Raw genomic sequence first — 17,844 nt, forward strand, 5'->3', positions numbered from 1 at the left:
ACTGCTCATGAAATCTTGTTTGGCTTGCCAGGGACAACAGTGTGGTGATTACTGGGGGAAGGAGGGATAAGGGAGATAAGTAGTAATAGAAAAAAATACAATAAAATATAAACTAAAAATTTTTTTCAAAGAAAAAGAGAAAAAAAACAAAATTATGTCTTTATTAATGCCTTATTAAATGAGCCACTACAAATAATGCCATCAATACATTTCTATTCTAATGAGAAAGGAGTAAAGATAACACTGATGGCAGCTGACACTTGTAGAAGGCTGTGTTTATGCCAGATAAAATGTTACATGCTTTATGCAAATTATTGAAGGTTGTGAACTTAATATTTAAATAGCTCTTACAAAGGAACAAAAGATAATACATTTTTTGTATTTTATAATACATTTTCTAGAATACAAAGTGTTCCAGACTTTGCAGGAACAAGAAGATAAAAACCACTCAATCCAACTGAATTAGACTAAAGATGATCACAAACTCTTTGCTTCTCCTTCCCTTGAAAAGTAGAGTCCAGTGTCTTCCCCTCATTTCTGTGTTGCTCAGAAGTGATGTTCTAAGATAAGTTATGAGAATAAAAGGTTTTGTAGCAGCTTCCACCTGCAACAGTTCTCCTGGACCATTTTCTCTTACCTGGGCCTCCACATACGAGGTCTGACTACCCTGAGACTGTCATGCTGAAGAGCCCATGTGTAGGTCCTACAGCTGAACCCACCCTTTGAGCCACTCCCTACCAGGTCCAAACATCTGACTGAAGCCCTCTTGGACCCTCTACACATCACCCCTTCTACCAGCTGAATACCACCAAGTCACCTCACTAACTGCCGCGTGGAGCTGAAGAATTGCCCCGCTGGGGTCTGCTTGGATTTCTGCCACACCAAATTGTGAGCTATAATAAAATGCTTGCTTTAATCCAATAAATTTGGGGGTAATTTGCTGTGTAGCAATAGATAATTAGAAAACCCACCATTCGTTGAAAAATATGATAATCATTTTCATGTATTTTTCCATTATTCCTTCTAATTTTATGTACCTGACGTGCCTCTACTTTCTTCTTTTTTATAATTGGATAGCTGGGCTTATACTTATGTGTAGTTTTGTTTTTCATATCTATAAGAATAAACACTTGTGTTACTAACGGTCTATGAAAGTTCCTCACCTCATTAAAAATACTCTTTAATAACTTGATTTTAATGACTACATACTGCATTCCATCATTCTCCTATTGTGGAACATTTAAGTTGCCCCTAATTCTTTATTATTATGAATAAATTGTAATGATGATCCTTCAAAGTAAATCATATCAACATCTCTGATTATGTCCGTAAGATTAATCAACAGAAACAAGTGCTGGTGCGGATGTGGAGAAAATGGAAATTTACTGCATAATTGGTGGGAATGCAGACTGGTACAGCCATTGTGGAAAACTGTATGGAATTTCCTCAAAAAAATTAAAAATGGAACTGCCTTATGACTCAGTGATTTCACTGCTGGGAATATACCCTAAGCATCCCAAAACACCAATTCAAAAGAATCTATGTACCCTTATGTTCACAGCAGCACTATCTGTGATAGTCAAGTGTCGGAAACAGCCTAAGTGTCCATCAGTAAATGAATGGATTAAAAAACTGGTTCATTTACACAAGGGAATACCATGCAGCAGAAAGAAAGAAGGAATTCCTACCTTTTGTCACAGCATGGTTGGAACTGGAGACTATTATGCTAAGTGAAATAAGCCGGGCAGTGAAAGACAAATACCATATGATCTCACTTATAAGGGGAATCTAATGAACAAAACAAACTAACGAGCAAAACAGAACCAGAGACGAGGAAACAGGTAACAGACTGACAGCTGCCAGAGGAAAGCGGGGAGGGAATGGTGGAAAGAAGAGGAAGTGGTTAGTCAAAGAACATGCATGAATGGCCCATGGACATGGACAACTGGGTGGGGATGGACTGTGGGAGTGAGGTGGAGGGGTGGGGTGGGGAACAGATGGAGGAGGGCACAAGGGGGAAATTGGGACAACTATAAAAAATAAACAAGAATTTAAAAGAAGATTAACCAACAGAAGTAAAATTATCAGAAAAGACATAACCTTTTCAAGCATCTCATCATATATTGCCAAAGTATTTGACAAAAATCACTCTCCCAGTGTTTGTTGATGACCATGCCATTGAGCTCTACTCAACACTAAATTATCATTCATTAGTCTTTGCTTGTTTGAAGTGGTAAATTGCTTCTCAGTGTAGTCTAAATTCACAGTTTTTATTAGTAGGAAAAGTGAACATTTTTATCATGTGTTATTGGCCACTCCTGTCTCTTCATCTGTACAATGGCTGGGCACATATTTTCTTTAGCATTTTTTTGCTGATGAATGATTATGTTTTTCTTATCCATATGAATGGACTCTTTAGATTTATATATATCGGTCTTTGTCTTTATGACATGCTGTTTTCTATTTTATTAACCTTTTATAGTAGTTTTATCTATAGCTTATGTAAAATTTTTAACAATAATAATAATGGCTAAAATGTACTATGTTTTCTGTGTAACCAGGCAAAGGGTAAGTACTTTACATAAATTTTTATATTCTAAAGACTTAATGAGTTTTCTCTTATTGTTAAACCCTCCAATTTGTAGATAAGGAAGCTGAGATTTGCTTAATGAGGTAATTTCCTACAAGATCACTGAGTAAGGTAAAAAAAGTAAGATAAGGTACAGTTAAAGGAGCTCACCATCATCAAGCCCTTATTATATGAAAAGTTAAAGGGACTTATCTAAGAAAAAGAAGATGATCAAAAAACTATGAACAGCCCTGGCTGGTGTGGCTCAGTTGGTTGGAGCATTGTGCCATAAACCAAAAGGACATGGGTTCAATTCCCGGTCAGGGCACATACCTATATTGTAGGTTCAGTCCCCTGTTGTGGTGTGTACAGGAGGCAAACAATTGAAGGTTTCTCTCTCTCTCCCTCCTTTTCCCTTTCTCTAAAATCAATACACATATCCTCAGGTAAGGATTAAAAAATAAAATGAAAATTAAAAGAAACATTTGGTACAATAATACATAATTACGCAGCAGTGGGTCTTTTCTGCACAGATATGAAATGACATAAATTACTCTAGAATAAGTATTTCCATAATGTTTGCAAAAAGACACAATACTATCCTGCAAGTTATAACCTAGTACTGCCCCTCTTGGAAAACACTGAGTAAAGGGAGCGCAGAGCCATGCCGTGCCGTACATACAGTGCTCCCTGGAAAGAATGCAGGTCTTTAGGAGATTTGTTTTAGTTAACACTCAGCACTTCTAGCACTAACACATTCTGGAGAAAAAGAGACAAACAGCCCGATCAGTTTCCATTCCGCACTACTGCACATCTGCTTTGGGTCCCTCGACCCAGAAGTGAGGAGAGTCACAAGGGGGAGACCAAGGCACAAGCGTTCAGACGAGGTGCTCAGATGAACCAAGCCCACCCAAATGCTGTGTCCCTCACCAGAAAAAAACTTGAGATCGTGAACAAATACTTCTCCTACTTTTGAAGAATAGCAGCCTCTAGAAAAAAGAAAACAAAGACAAAAACTAAAACAAAAACCTCGATAAATAACTCACCCTATCTAGGTCTTTGAGAGTGGGAAAAAATAGAAAAATGGAAATGAAATCCACACCCAGGCTTAAGGTTACTGTCTAGTCTCAGGTACCCACGAATGTTGAGTTAACCTCCAGGACCTTCAATCCTAAGTCAGAAGTGGGGTGGTGAGGTACTCTAGAATAGTCAGCTTGGCCAGGCCTAGGCTTCCTTCTGAGATACTTGCCATTGTTATACCCAAGGTGACCTGTGAATGGACATAAGCAAAACTTTGTTTCTCCAAAGGCTGACTAATATATAAGAATGAAAAGAAAAGATCGATTAGACAGTGTTATTTCCCTCCATTCTTGAAAACTCAGGTGTTTAAAAAAAAAAAAGATGAATCCCAACAACAGTTGCAGAGGCCAGCAGAGCACAAACATCTAAAGGGGTGGCTTAGGACAGAAAATTCAGTCAGTGCAGGGAGCAAGCCAGGTGGCTGTGCCCCTCTTGTCCTTCACAACATGAAGACCCACCCAGATGTACCTTCGGCCACTGGCATAAAGTCTGTATTTGAAACTTTTTTGGTAGGCCTGCAAAATGTGAAGAACCAAATGTTAGCTTTGAACTTATTTTGCCTTGATTACTGACTCTGGCTTCCAGCTGGAATAACATATGATATCACTGCTTCTAAGGGAGGCCCAGTTTGAAAGCAATCATTCACTTAGTCCATATATCTGACCCTCACTTTCTAATCAGATGCTTGGCACCAATTTACCTAACTACAAACCCTTGGCAACGTGCCTTCCCTGGGCAAAGGAACAAGAAGTTCATGGGTGTTATTTTCTATTTTCCATTTGTCTTTCTCATTTATTATTCAAACATATAATACCATAATGTGATGGAAAGAAGAAAAACATATAATAAAATATTCTGCAGGAGAAAAGTGAAATTGAGATGATGTATCCTTACGGAGAAATATGTCTCATCAGGTTTCATGTAAAAGGCTGGCTGAGGAGTAAGAGTCATTATGAAAATTTCACCTGGATGCCAAATTTATGGTTCTGTCGAGAAAAACCACAATAGTAGGAAACATATTTTAATAATCACAGTGCTCGTAAAGTTATTGATTTAAATGCATATAGACAGAAATTTTTATTAATGGGTTATGTAGACCCCATTGTGTTTTGAAAACTTTTTATCCTGAGCATAAGTATGAGTAGAGTATAAGAGGAAAATGGCCAACAGTCATTCTGACACCTTTCCCCAGAACAAATATCCCAGCAATAAACAGTAGTGAGGGGCATGGCACCAGTATCAGTTGGATCTGGGTTTTGACCAGGCTTTGAAACTTACTAGCAATAGAACTATGGTCAGTTCATAACTTGTCCAGCCTCTGCTATACAGTTCTCAAGTCTGAATCAGCAATTTATTTATTTACAAATTGGCTGATGAGATGCTAGAACTTATTTTTCTCACAGGGACAATACCATAAATACACTCAGGTACTTAGACTATCCTAGAAACTCCCATGAAAATGGTGTAAATGGTGCTAATGTACTGATATCTAATCCACATTACAAAATAAACTATTTACATCCAATAAACCATGTATGTTTCAGTCTTGTAACCTCTCTGTCCAGCAGACAGCATGTGCTCAATAGATCGTTATTACATGAAATAGGGCAGAATACTTGCTTTTGAAAAACGCTTTTCAATCTTTTCCTTCCAACATTTGGAAATGACACCTCTCTTGGCAAAGAACTAGAGGGCAAAGACTTACCTGGACAAGGTAAACAAATAACTTACATTTCTGAGAATTAATAAAGTTTATTCTATCTATAGATCCCCAGGTGATCCGAATTGTGGGGGCATGGGGAAGGGAGTAGAGGTCTTCTGAATTAATAAAAGAGTTTAATCATAGGAGCCCCTGATGGACCATCATGTTAGCCTATTCATATCTCTTCAATTCCAAATGTCCTTCACCTGGCTCTTTTTCAAAGAAATGTCTTGGACAAATTTAAAACTCTAACAATTGGCTGTTACATTAAATTAAGTTAAATCTCATACATTATATCCAAATATCTCATGTATCAACACAAGCCATTAATTTGATAATTTCCCCATGAGATTATAAAATGATCAGAATTACAAGGCTCACAATAGAAAATTCTGTGGCAAAAACTGCAGTATGAGGTGACAGATGGCCAATAGACATATCAAAAGATGCTCAACATCACAAATCATCAGAGAAATGCAAATTAAAACCACAATGAGATAGTACCTCACATCCTTCAGAATGGCTATCATCAACAAATCAATAAACAAAAAGTGCTAGTGAGGATATGGAGAAAGGCAAACCCTTTTGCACTGTTGGTGAGAATGTAGACTGGTACAACCACTGTGCAAAGCACTATGGAGATAACTAAAAAAATTTAAAATGGAACTGAATTTTGACCCAGCATTTCCACTGCCAGAATTATACCCTAAGAATACTGAAACACCAATTCAAAAGAAACTATGCACTCCAATGTTCATAATAGCACAATTTACAATAGCCAAGTGCTGGAAGCAACCTAACTACCCATCAGTAAATGACTGGATCCAAAGTTGTGGTACATTTACACAATGGAATACTACACAGCAGAGAGAACGAAGGAGCTCCCACCCTTTGCAACAGCATGGATGGAACTGGAGAGCATTATGCTAAGTGAAATAAGCCGGGTGGTCGATAAAAGACAAATACCATATGATCTTGCCTGTAAGTGGAACCTAATCAACAAAACAAACAAGCAAACAAAATATAACCAGAGACATTAAAATAAAGAACAAACTTACAGTGACCAGAAGGGAAGTGGGGGGAGGATAACAGGAAAAGAAAAGAAGTAAATAAATAAATAAATAAATAAATAAATAAATAAATAATTTTTTAAAAATATGGAGGCTGAATGGATAAGAAAATAAGACCCTTACATATGCCGCCTTCAAGAGTCTCACTTTAGACCAAAAGATCACACGGACTGAAAATAAATGCATGGAAAAAGATATTTCATGAAAATGAAAACAGGCAAACAAACAAACTAAAAACTGGGGCAGCAATACTTATACCAGACAAAATAAACATTAAAACAAAGGGTATATAACAAGGGACAAATGAGGACCCAGCAATTCCACTTCTGTGTATTTATCCAAAGAAACCCAAAATGTCAAATCAAAAAACGCACACATTCATATGTTCATTGCAGCATTACTCACAATAACTAAGATATGGAAGCAACCTAAGTGTCCATCTATAGATGAATAGAAAAAGTGAAGCATGTGTACAGTTATGACAGAGCCATAAAAAAGAATGAAATCTTCCTACCTGCAACAACGTGGATGAACCTAGAGTTGTGCTGAGTGGAGTAAGTCACACAGAGGAAGACAAATACCATATGATCTCACTTATATGTGAAATCTTAAAAACAAAATAAACAGGCAAGCAGAACAGAAGCAGACTGATAGGTACAGAGGACATTTTGAAGGCTGCAAGATGGGAGAGGGGTTAGGAGAATGTGTGGAAAAGGTGAAAGGATTAAGAAGTACTAACTGGTAGTTCCAGAACATTCAAGGGGATGGAAAGCACAGCACAGAGAGCATGGTGGGTCAGTAATATGGTAATGACTATGTATCATGTCACATGGGTGCTAGATTCATTGGGGTGATTGCTTAGTAAGTGATAGAATACTGATCACCAACCAGGTTGTACACCTGAAACTAATATAATATTATATGTCAGCTGTAATCAAAAAATTAAAAAATTTTAAAGTAAAAAAGAGTATTTCTATGCATGACAGTAATAAAGTATTATAAACTTTTTAAAATTCAGTTCACAATGGCATAAAAATCTTTAAAATATGCGTGAATAAATCTTATAAGTCTCTTTTATGGAGAAAAGCATAAAATAGGCATATTGGTTTTAAAATGCTGTGGTACTAATTCTGTGGTGAATAAATTGAACACTGGAATATTAGAAGCTGGTAAATAAAACCACCTTTATACGAGATCTTAGTACACTAGGTATCAGTGGGAAAAGGATGAATATTTTTGGTTACAAATAACAAAATCTAACTGTTAAAATGATTCAAACAATGAGAAGAATTATCTCACAAAACCAAATATTTTTATGTAAGGCTCAAAGTAATCATTAAAGATTTAGGTTCTGTTCTGTCTTCCTCAAAATGTCAGTGAACTAGCTCTCATTATTATCACAAAATGCTCAAAATGTCACAAACATATAACAAGAGGCTTAAAAAGGATCTTGTTTCTTCATTGTATATATTTCTATACGAGCAACAGAAAATCTTCCCTAGAGTCACCTTCAGCAAACTTCCCTTTACCTCTCTTTGGCTAGACCTGCTAAACCACTCATTAAGTGGGAAAATGAGAATACCAATACAGTCTGAGACAAAAGAGGCGCTGCCTAAATCATGTGGGAAAAGAGTAGACATGGAACAAAACTGGTGTTCTGTCAACATACGAAAAAGAAACATGGCTGTTGGATAAGTAATCTATGGTGGAATCAATGGAATATTTTATAAATAATGTGGGGGAAACAGGCTATCCATATGGAAGAAAAGAAAATCAGACCCTAATAATATAAATGAAAATAAGTTTCAGGTGGATTAAAAATTTGAATGCAAAAGTAAACATTAATTCTCAGAAGAGAAAATAAACAATATATTTAGAAATAAGGTGTAGAAGAGGATTTCTAATATAAAATATAAATATGCACAAACAATAAAGAATAATATTAATTAACTAGACTACAACAAAAATTAAAACTTTTATACAATAAAATATACAGGAATTGAAATTAAAAGACAAACCATAGTCTAGAAGTATCTATGATATAAAACAGTTTTTGCTGTTACCCAATAGAGAAAAAAATGGGCAAAGTAAAAGAATAAGCAATTAATAGAAGAGGAAGATTGAATAGCCAATAAATATTATAAAGATGCTCAACTTCACAGTAGTCGGAGAATTGCAAATTTATACCCAGAAAGTATTGACCCACTATAGAAATGTTTAAGTTTGAACATCCTGATGCTGGACATGATGCTGGAAGACAACTGTCATCCATTCCTAACAGAAAGGGCAACTAGTTCAACTTCTCTGGTGATCTACTTGGCGATATTCAGTAAAGTCCACAACACACATGGCCAACAATCTAACAATGCGTTCCACGGTCTATATCCTAGAGGACCCTGCCACATGTGTATCCAAAACCTGTTCCAGGATGCTCATCGCATCCCTTCTAATCGCACACACACTCACACATATGCAAATATGGAACAGCCTAACCATATATCAATATGGTTTGGGTAAATCATTGTATCTCTATATAATCAAATAGTTTGGTATGGTTTAAATGAATGAACTAGATCTACACATGTCAATTTGGATTATATTAAAAAGAGAATGTTGAAACCCTTTTCAGTAGAGAATACAATCCCTGAATGAAAACTCTACTATGTACTGAACATTTATAACTTCATGTACAATAAACCTATTATTTTTAAATATTTTTAAAGCACTATGTTGAAAAAGCAGGTTGTCTAGGGATATTGATAGTATGATGTCACTGATATAAAAAGTGAAACCCATAAAAATAATCTGTATTATTTATGTAAAAATAAATATTCAGTAAAAATAAAGAAGTCAGAGAATGCCAGGGAAGGGAACAGATCAGAGATTCTTCAACTTGACTTATCTGCAGTTTTGTTTCTTTAAAGAGAAAGGATATAAAATATTACAAACTAGTAAACTATATTGAGCTATATGGAAAATACATAGATATTTGTCATACTATGTTATGTAAGTTTGAAATAATTTTAAAAAATTTTAAATACATTTTTTTACAAAAGTTTTCCATGAAAACATTTCATTAATCATGAAAAGGTCCAACCCCACATACAAATTTCTTCATAAAACTACAAATGGAGTTTGCTTCCCTTCATCTTTTACTAAGCATCATTTTAAGGCACAAAATATTCTACAGGCAAAGTAGCAAGAATTGAATAAAGATGCAATGAAAATCAAGAAAGGTCCGAGTGGCATATAATTGAAAAGAGGTTTTCAAAAGTTAGTCAAATGTTCAAAAACCATTGTTAGTATTGAGTGAATAGCCAAAGATGTCACTGTCAAAAAAAATATTTTTAAAGGTACGGAAAATGTTTCTACATGCATTTTACTTTGGGGCACAAGGAGAATATGATATAGGACATATATCAACAATATGATTTATTGCTGAGACCACAATAAATACCAATGTTTTTCTCTGGAAGTGATCATTTTCATTATTAATACCCCAAGAAGCTCCTATAGCAACATACCTGGAGAAGGAGCCTTTCAAAAGCCAGAAAGTTGTCCCACTTGGCAGTCTGGGGGTGTTTCAGGGTTTGAACTGTGGCCAGTCCAAGCTGCAGGAGTCCACAGTGATTCGCTAGAGCTTTGCGGTTGTTCTTGAAGAGCTGAATGTAGGACATGAGCTGCCCTGGCGTGACTCTCCCTGGAGAAATGGAGTAATTTATCAGTGAGCCCTCTCCTGAGAGTGGCAAAAATAATAAGAGTTCCATTAATAATATTAACTGCCTTACACTGGCACAGGACTTCAGAGTTGACTGCAAGCCTCACTAAGCTATTGTGATTCTTACAACAACATGGTGACAACAGTGAAATTGAAATTATGACCTGCAAATTGCAAGTGAGGAAACAGCTGTTAAATGATCTGGCCAAGGTCATATTGCTGGTAGAATTCATTTTCTAATTCTGCAATGCCCTAGAAACAAGTTCTCAAATAAAGTTGTACAAATAAATTGTTGAGTTCAACATGAAGTACCTCTCCAAGACATATGATTTAGCAATCTAAGAGGCCAAAAGACAAGATTCCTGATTGTGCACGCATATAAAAGGAAAAATCTGCCATGACTATAGCTAAAACATTATCACTGGTGTCACGGGTTCATGACAATAAAACAATCAAAGCTGGCTGTTAAACCAGACAAAAATGTACAGAGAACCAGGATGGCAAAAACACTGGAAAATAAGGCACTAGAACTAAGAGTCTAGTGCTCTTTTGGCTACAACAATCACCTAGATTGAAACCTGAAAACCCACACCATAAAAAACTAGAATTTGTACAAAACCATAAACAAATGAACAACAAAAACTCTTGAAGTAACTCCTTCAGAGCCTCTATTTCACTTTTGCCTGTAGCAGTCCTTTGATTGAGTCACTTCTCACTTTCCAGCCCATTCAGTTTAATGCCTGCCATTTATCAGTGCATGGAACTTCTGAACACCACATATTCTTCCTGCTGAGCAACAGGAAAGCAATAGTACCAAATGCAGATGCAAGTCAAGTAAATCTTTCCTGCACGTTACCCATGTCGTATTTGCAGGTTGCCCTCCAATACCTACAATCCAAGTTTGTTTATTACATTGAGGTTTGTTAACACTTGGCAACGAAACCACCTGTCTTTATTTAGCACTTCACAGTTTCCACAGTGCAGCCAAGCCCTCTTATTCTCACAGCCACTCCGTGAGGCAGCAAGCAAGGCATGTGCTGTGTTGCTTAGCCCGACCTGAGTCACTGGGAGTTTGGTGTCTTACACAGTGCTAAATGGCAGATATCACTTAAAAAGTGGTTTTTGCTTCAGATCATAATATACACAAAAAATAAAGACCTTGACAGAAGAAACATAAGCCTGTGACATATTCTTTTTCATTGTGTTTTTTTGAAGAAGTTAAGAATTTTGAAGCTCCTTCAAAATGCTCACCAGTTTATCAGGGTGAGCATCTAAAGAATAAGAATAGCAGAAATGTAAATAGGGAGTTGAGTTCCACAAGTTCTTTCAGGCCCTTGGTAGAGCATGAGTTCCTTCCTGATTCTCAAAGCACCGAGCTAATGATTTGCTTGCTTAAGTACTAATAGGGAGGAGCCTCAAGAACTCTGGTTTTGAGTCACGTTTACTAATATATAATTTTCACACAAAATGGGTCCAAATTTAAGACCACTGTGAGCTCTGTGTATTTGTTTATACACTGTACTACAGGTGATGGCGGTGTGGCTCCTGGACACAGAGTTTGGCCTATCATGAGGGACAGTCCAAAACAATCATAAAAATAAGTGCTTAATCATTATGGTGATAAGTACTGCTAAGGAAAACTACAAAGTGTCTTGAAAGTGAGAATGTCTCTGTATGATACGAAACTGCTTATCCCTCCAACGCTGTCTCCTCAACTGGAGGAGGAAGAATTAAACAAGCTCAATATATGCACAATCTATTCATTATACAACTGTCTTTTAGAGACTGCAAGGAGTGGAAATCATCAGAGAAAGTCACCAGAGGGTCTGTTTAGATTTCAATTTAAAGATAAGAGTGTCTCTGATTCAAAAATACGGTTGAACCCTTCATCCAGTTAGCATTTCCTTGCTCAGACTCAGTAACCATGTTTACACAATGCCACCTTCCCACATACGGAATCTGATCCAAAGGATCAAATGGGTACATTTCAAAAAGAAAATAAATGCCAACAGAACACTACATTAGGCACTACATTATTCACCCTTGCTGCTTTATTCTGTTCCCTTCTGTATATCCTTTTCTTACACATACAAGCCACTAATACTTCCTAAGGTATGATATGAAAGCAGAACTTTTGCTAAAAATCCATAAGTGCTAATTGTAATTTAGTAAAAGAATACCTCACACAATGTTTTAAAGTATAGGCTAGTTACATTTACAAAATTTTAAATTTAATTGCGACCTTACACAAAACAAATCTCAATCAACTAAAAGACTATAAAAAATGCTATTGTGGAATCAATGACTTGAGAAAGCTTTTCGACTTCTATCAACTAAAACAGCAAGCAACCAGAACCAGGTGCTGAAAAAGCCATAGATAGAATATTTATTCATATCTCACATTACCAAAAAAAGCCCCAAAACACTTGTCAGGCAGATTTACATGGTGATTTCAAAATGTCAACCCAGAAAGCTTTGCAAAACATTTTTTAAAACAATAAAAACAAGGGTTATTTTATATCAAGACTAATACATAGCAACTTTTTGAAAATTGACAATCTGAATCTGACAAATGGCTTTCAAGTAAGGATGACTATTACCCTTTCTTTTTCTTCTTTATATAGTTTCTAAGAAAGAGCAACAGGCTTCTGATTTTAATTCAGCTAGAAGAAAAACATAAAGCTTTATCACCCATCAGTTCTATATAGTTTAAAACTCATTGAAATATAATTAATTATCTCTTGGGGAAATAGGACGGATTTGAAAAATAAAAGGATTTAATATTTTAATAAGTCTGTGAGTCTTTAAAAACTGAATTTAATGGAATTCAAATGCATAATGGAGCCTATTTTTCTATTTACGATATACACTTGATAAATTATAACTCAACTTGTTTTGCGACATATAAAAATATATTTAAATACCTACACATAGATGATTCTTTGTCGATATTCTTAAAGACTATTCAGTGCCAGGTCTGATTAAACCATAAAGCTACATTTTTTTTTAATTTTTATTTAATTATTTTTCAAGTATATTTTTTTGTGTATTTCTCCCATCCCAGCCCCGCCCACCCCGTCTCCCCACCTCCCTCCCATTTCCCCCCCCAGTCCTCATCCCTGTGTCTTTCATACTTGTTCCTCTAAATCCCTCCCCATTTTTCCCTTTAAATTCCCTTCCCTCTCCCCTCTAGTCACTGCCCACTTGTTCTCTATTTCAGTGTCTTTGTTTTTATTCTGTTTGCTTGTTTGTTTTATTGTTTAGCTTCCTGTCAAAGGTGAGATCATATGGTATTTGTCCTTCAATGCCTGGCCTATTTCACTCAGCATAATGCATAAAGCTACATTTTAATGGCAGAAAGCAACCACCATCAGAAATTTTGTCTAAAATAGCATAGTTAGTACTCTATAATACTTTTTAAAACTCTTGGTACAAGAAATAATAGTGTTATCCCATGTTTTTATTCATTTTCCTGAAAACATGAATGAAAACCTAGTGTATAGAATTTGAATAAACAAACATGTATTTTAAGACTTGCATTTCCAGAAATCAGCATTTCATTTATCTTGTCAATCACTTTTCTAATATAATAAAGGCAAAGTACATTAAAATATTTAAATAGAGCCCAGCTGGTGTGGTTCAGTGGCTTGAGCACAAGCCTGTGAGCCAAAGGGTCACATGCCTGGGTTACGGGCCAGGTCCCCCCAGTAGGGGATGTGGGAGAGACATACAACATTTAATGTTTCTCTCCCTCTCTTTCTCCCTCCTTTCCCCTTTGTATAAAATAAATAAATGAAATCTTTTAAAAAATACCACCAATTTCTGAAAAAAATTTAAATAGAATCTGTTTGGCCAAAACTCTGGTTTATTAACTCACAATTGGCAAATGGGAATAATTTCAATATTACAAAAAAGTTACACCTATTCATTTGTTATTTTTTCTCATTATTTTAAAACTTTGTACCACCAAGTACCAGCAGAAGATCGTAGAGTAAGTGAACACAGCTGAACAGTGCGAGTCACTGCAGAACTGGGCACCTTCAGTCCTTCCCTGAGCTCCACTTGGCCACGTGTCCTGTCACAAAAGAGCTTCCTGTTTGATTCTACCTGATCTCCAGTGCATTTTGGCTTTGCCTCCATACCTAAACAGCCTCAACACCTCTTTTACACCTTTTCCAGTGAGCTACCTTTTACTCTTTTTTGTTCATATATATGCTGTAACATTTTGTTATTTATAAAAATTTAACATATCTGTTTTTTTATAATACTGAAGCATAGAAGTATTTATTGCAACAAAGTAAAGAAAATGACAGCAATTTGAAAATTTTTAAATAAATTTTGTGATTCAATTTGCCTGTGATTAGCTTTGGAAACTGTTTTATATTAGCTTTAAAAGGCTTTAAAAACAGCAAAAACAAATCCAAACAAAAACCAACGTCAAAAATGAAATCTTTATGTTATCAACTAATTCAAATTTATACCTAAAGGATCAAAATGAATTACAGTTATGTTTTTTCTCAAAGTGCTTAAAGGGATTTTTAGCAACTTGAAAGCTGTTACTAATTTTTTTGAAAGCCAATTGATTTCTTTAAATTTATTTATTGTTCAAGTACATATCTTTTTAACTGTGATAGTATTTTTATTTTAGGTTTTGTTAGTGCTCTAATTAGAAATTTGCATAGATTTTGTTTTGAATGGGTTTCTGCTAATCGTATTTTTTTATCACGAGCCCTGATAATTTAGTATGCAATTTTGCAAAGCAAGTTTTCCAGGAATAGATATATGATAGTAAAAATGCCCATCTAATATATAGACAAAAGAGGCAACTCTGTTAACATTAAACTACTGGTTGGTAGACAGCACCATCAGAGAAATTTTCAAGTAATTAATTCAATGGTTGACATAAGAGAGACAGAATCTTGTGTATGAAAGATGGTTTGGAGTTTTGTAAACAATGTACAAAAGGCTCAAAGGGTAGACTCAGTGTATGGCATAGGTTTACAGCCTCTCTTCATGCTGTCAGAATAACAGAAAGGAACTAAAAAGACAGGAACAGACAACAACAAAGAGATGGTGACATCATCGAGAAGCAGGCAAAGGATTTCAAACACTTGTGCTCCCATCTGTTGATTATATTTGTAACTTACATTATATACTTAAACTTCCTTTTTTGTTCTGTCAACTACATATGGCATCTATGCCTTTTCATGTTCTAAGAAGGGGATATTAACCTCCCCTTCACTTTACTTCTTAACTCCCCCTTTTATCTTTCAAGTAATTTTTATTTTTATTTGGTCAAAATTGAGTGCATTTATATTTTGTTCTCGAACTATAATTTAGTCTTCTGTACTTCTTCATAGTTTGATCTGGAAGTTCAAAATAATCAGTAATGTTTGCATCATTATGAATTATATAATAAGGAGCTATGATTACATTTCTTTATGATATAATATACTTTGCTCCTAGAATGCTCAATGGATTTCTTTTGGGTAAGGGACATTATCTGCCTTAATCAAAAATTTAAAATATTCTAATCTCAAATGTACTATCTTATCTTTGAGGTCTGTGGTTTCTTTGTTTCTTTTTCTTTCTGAACACTTCACTACCAAACCCCTTCACTCTCCAAGCCCGTCCTGGGTGGATGGTTCTCCAGGCTTTTCTGCACAGCCAGCAGCCTAGAGCCCCCTTTGTTGCTCTCTTCTGTTGGAACACTGTTTCTTAAGTCCCTGAATTTTCTTTCTTGGTGTATTCCTTGTTTTGCTGAACATGCTCAAGTAACTTTCTCAGAAAAGGTATGCAGAAAGCAAAGCTCTTTTATGTCTAAAAAGGTTTTTTCTTGCCCTCAGAGTTTTATCTGGGTCTAGAGTTCTCATTTATAATAATATTTTGCTTCATTACCTTCTGGTTTTCAGAGTTGCTGATGAGGAATGTGTGCTACTCTCATTCTCGTTCCTTTGTAGGTGTGCTTCCTTTTCCTACCTTGGGGCCCTTAGAATTGGTCATTTTCTTGCACTCTGAGGAGTCACAGTGTTTATGTCTAGTTTAGAGGGTTTTTATTCTTTTTACTTGTTTTTTGTAAGCCTATTCAACTTGATTATGCCTTTCTTCATATCTGGGAAAGTTTCACATTCTTATTTTACTAATTTCCTATTCTTTGATTTCTCCCTTTTATCTTTTCAATGTCCTCTTCTTTGTACATTTTAGGAAATTTTCTTAATTTATCTTTAAATTCTGGCTGAATTTTGTTTTCATAATAATATCCTTACTTCCAATACCTCTTCTTAAAATAAGAGCATTACTAAAGACATACAACTCAGAAACCATAAAATTAACCATGGAAGTATACAATTCGGTGGCTTTTAGTATGGTCAGAGTTGTACAATCATCACTAATATATAATTTGAAAACATTTTTATAACCTAAGAGAAATCCCATACCCAAATTTCTGCAGTTATGAGAAAGATATACAGTACAAAGCAATACATTTATTAGACTATAACCTGAATGAAATTTTCAGTTGGGAGACATAACTATACTTAGCTATACCAGGAAACTGAGAGACAACAGAAATGTGAACACTCAAGCAATTATAGCTACAACTGAACTAAGATTTTTAAAATATAATAATACTATTACATCATCATATCTATAGTTTTTTAAACTTTTTAAATTGAGGTATAAATCCCTGAAAGGAGAGGAATGGAAGAGTACTAAATGATGAAGCAAAACAAACAATAAAAACAAACCTCCTACTCTCAGCTGCTCCAAAGGACTTTGCCTAAATAAGTGAAAAGGCACTACAACAAAGAAGCCCACTTGCCAAAAGGCAGGAGCAACTTCTAGACTGAGAAGCCTTGGGTATAATGGAAATGGCAAGCATAACATAGAGCATACAAATCTTTTTAATAAAGATTTTATTTATTTATTTTTAGACAGAGGGGAAGGGAGGGAAGAGAGAGAGAAAAACATCAATGTGTGGTTGCCTCTCATGTGCCCTCCCACCAGGGACCTGGCCTGCAACCCAGGCATGTGCCCTGACTGGGAATGGAATCAGAGACCCTTTGGTTTGCAGATCAGCACTCAGTCCACTAAGCCACACCAGCCAGAGCATAAAGCATACAAATCTTAAGTGTACAGTTCAGTTAATGTTTACATATGTATGTATTCATGTAACCACCTCCCAGATCAAGGGATAGAATATGCCTAGCACTCTAGAAGAATCCATTGTATACTTATCCAGTCAATAATCCCACAAAGGTTTACCATTATTCTTATCTTCATCACCACAGATCATTTCTGTCTGCTTTTGAGCTTCATATAAATGGAATTTCACGTATGTACTCTTTTGTGTCTAGCTTCATTTGTTCACATTATCCATAATCTCAGTCTTTTTTTTTTTTTTACTGTATTTCATTGCCCTATATGACTACAGTGTCTTTATCCATTCTGCTTTAATGGACCTTCTGGTTTTACAATTCGAGGCCATTATAAATAATGGTGTTGAGAACATTCTAATATATGCCTCCTGTTAAACATGAACACTCATTTGCATTGACTAAATGTCTAGTGTGGAAGTGCTGGGTGGGCGTACCCTGAGCTTCAGTTGACACTGCCAGTGTTCCGTGGTTGTATCAATATCTTCACACACTTTAAATCTGATTAAATTTAACAATTTAACATTATTTTTACAATATATATGTAATAT

General features: G+C 35.5%; 1 protein-coding gene across 4 annotated transcripts in view; it reads right to left on the reverse strand.

Moving 5' to 3' along the window:
- SCFD2 (sec1 family domain containing 2) overlaps positions 1-17,844 on the reverse strand; it is a 320,652-nt gene that overhangs the window by 253,151 nt on the left and 49,657 nt on the right. For all 4 annotated transcript variants that reach the window (XM_037134595.2, XM_053654916.1, XM_037134597.2 and 1 more), the window contains exon 4: positions 9,946-10,121. In XM_037134595.2, coding sequence (XP_036990490.2) covers positions 9,946-10,121 — 176 coding nt within the window. The remainder of the gene's footprint in view (positions 1-9,945; positions 10,122-17,844) is intronic.

The sequence above is a fragment of the Artibeus jamaicensis genome, unplaced genomic scaffold, assembly GCF_021234435.1.
Source record: "Artibeus jamaicensis isolate MK-2021 breed Jamaican fruit bat unplaced genomic scaffold, CSHL_Jam_final contig_889, whole genome shotgun sequence".
NCBI classification, from domain to species: Eukaryota; Metazoa; Chordata; class Mammalia; order Chiroptera; family Phyllostomidae; genus Artibeus; species Artibeus jamaicensis.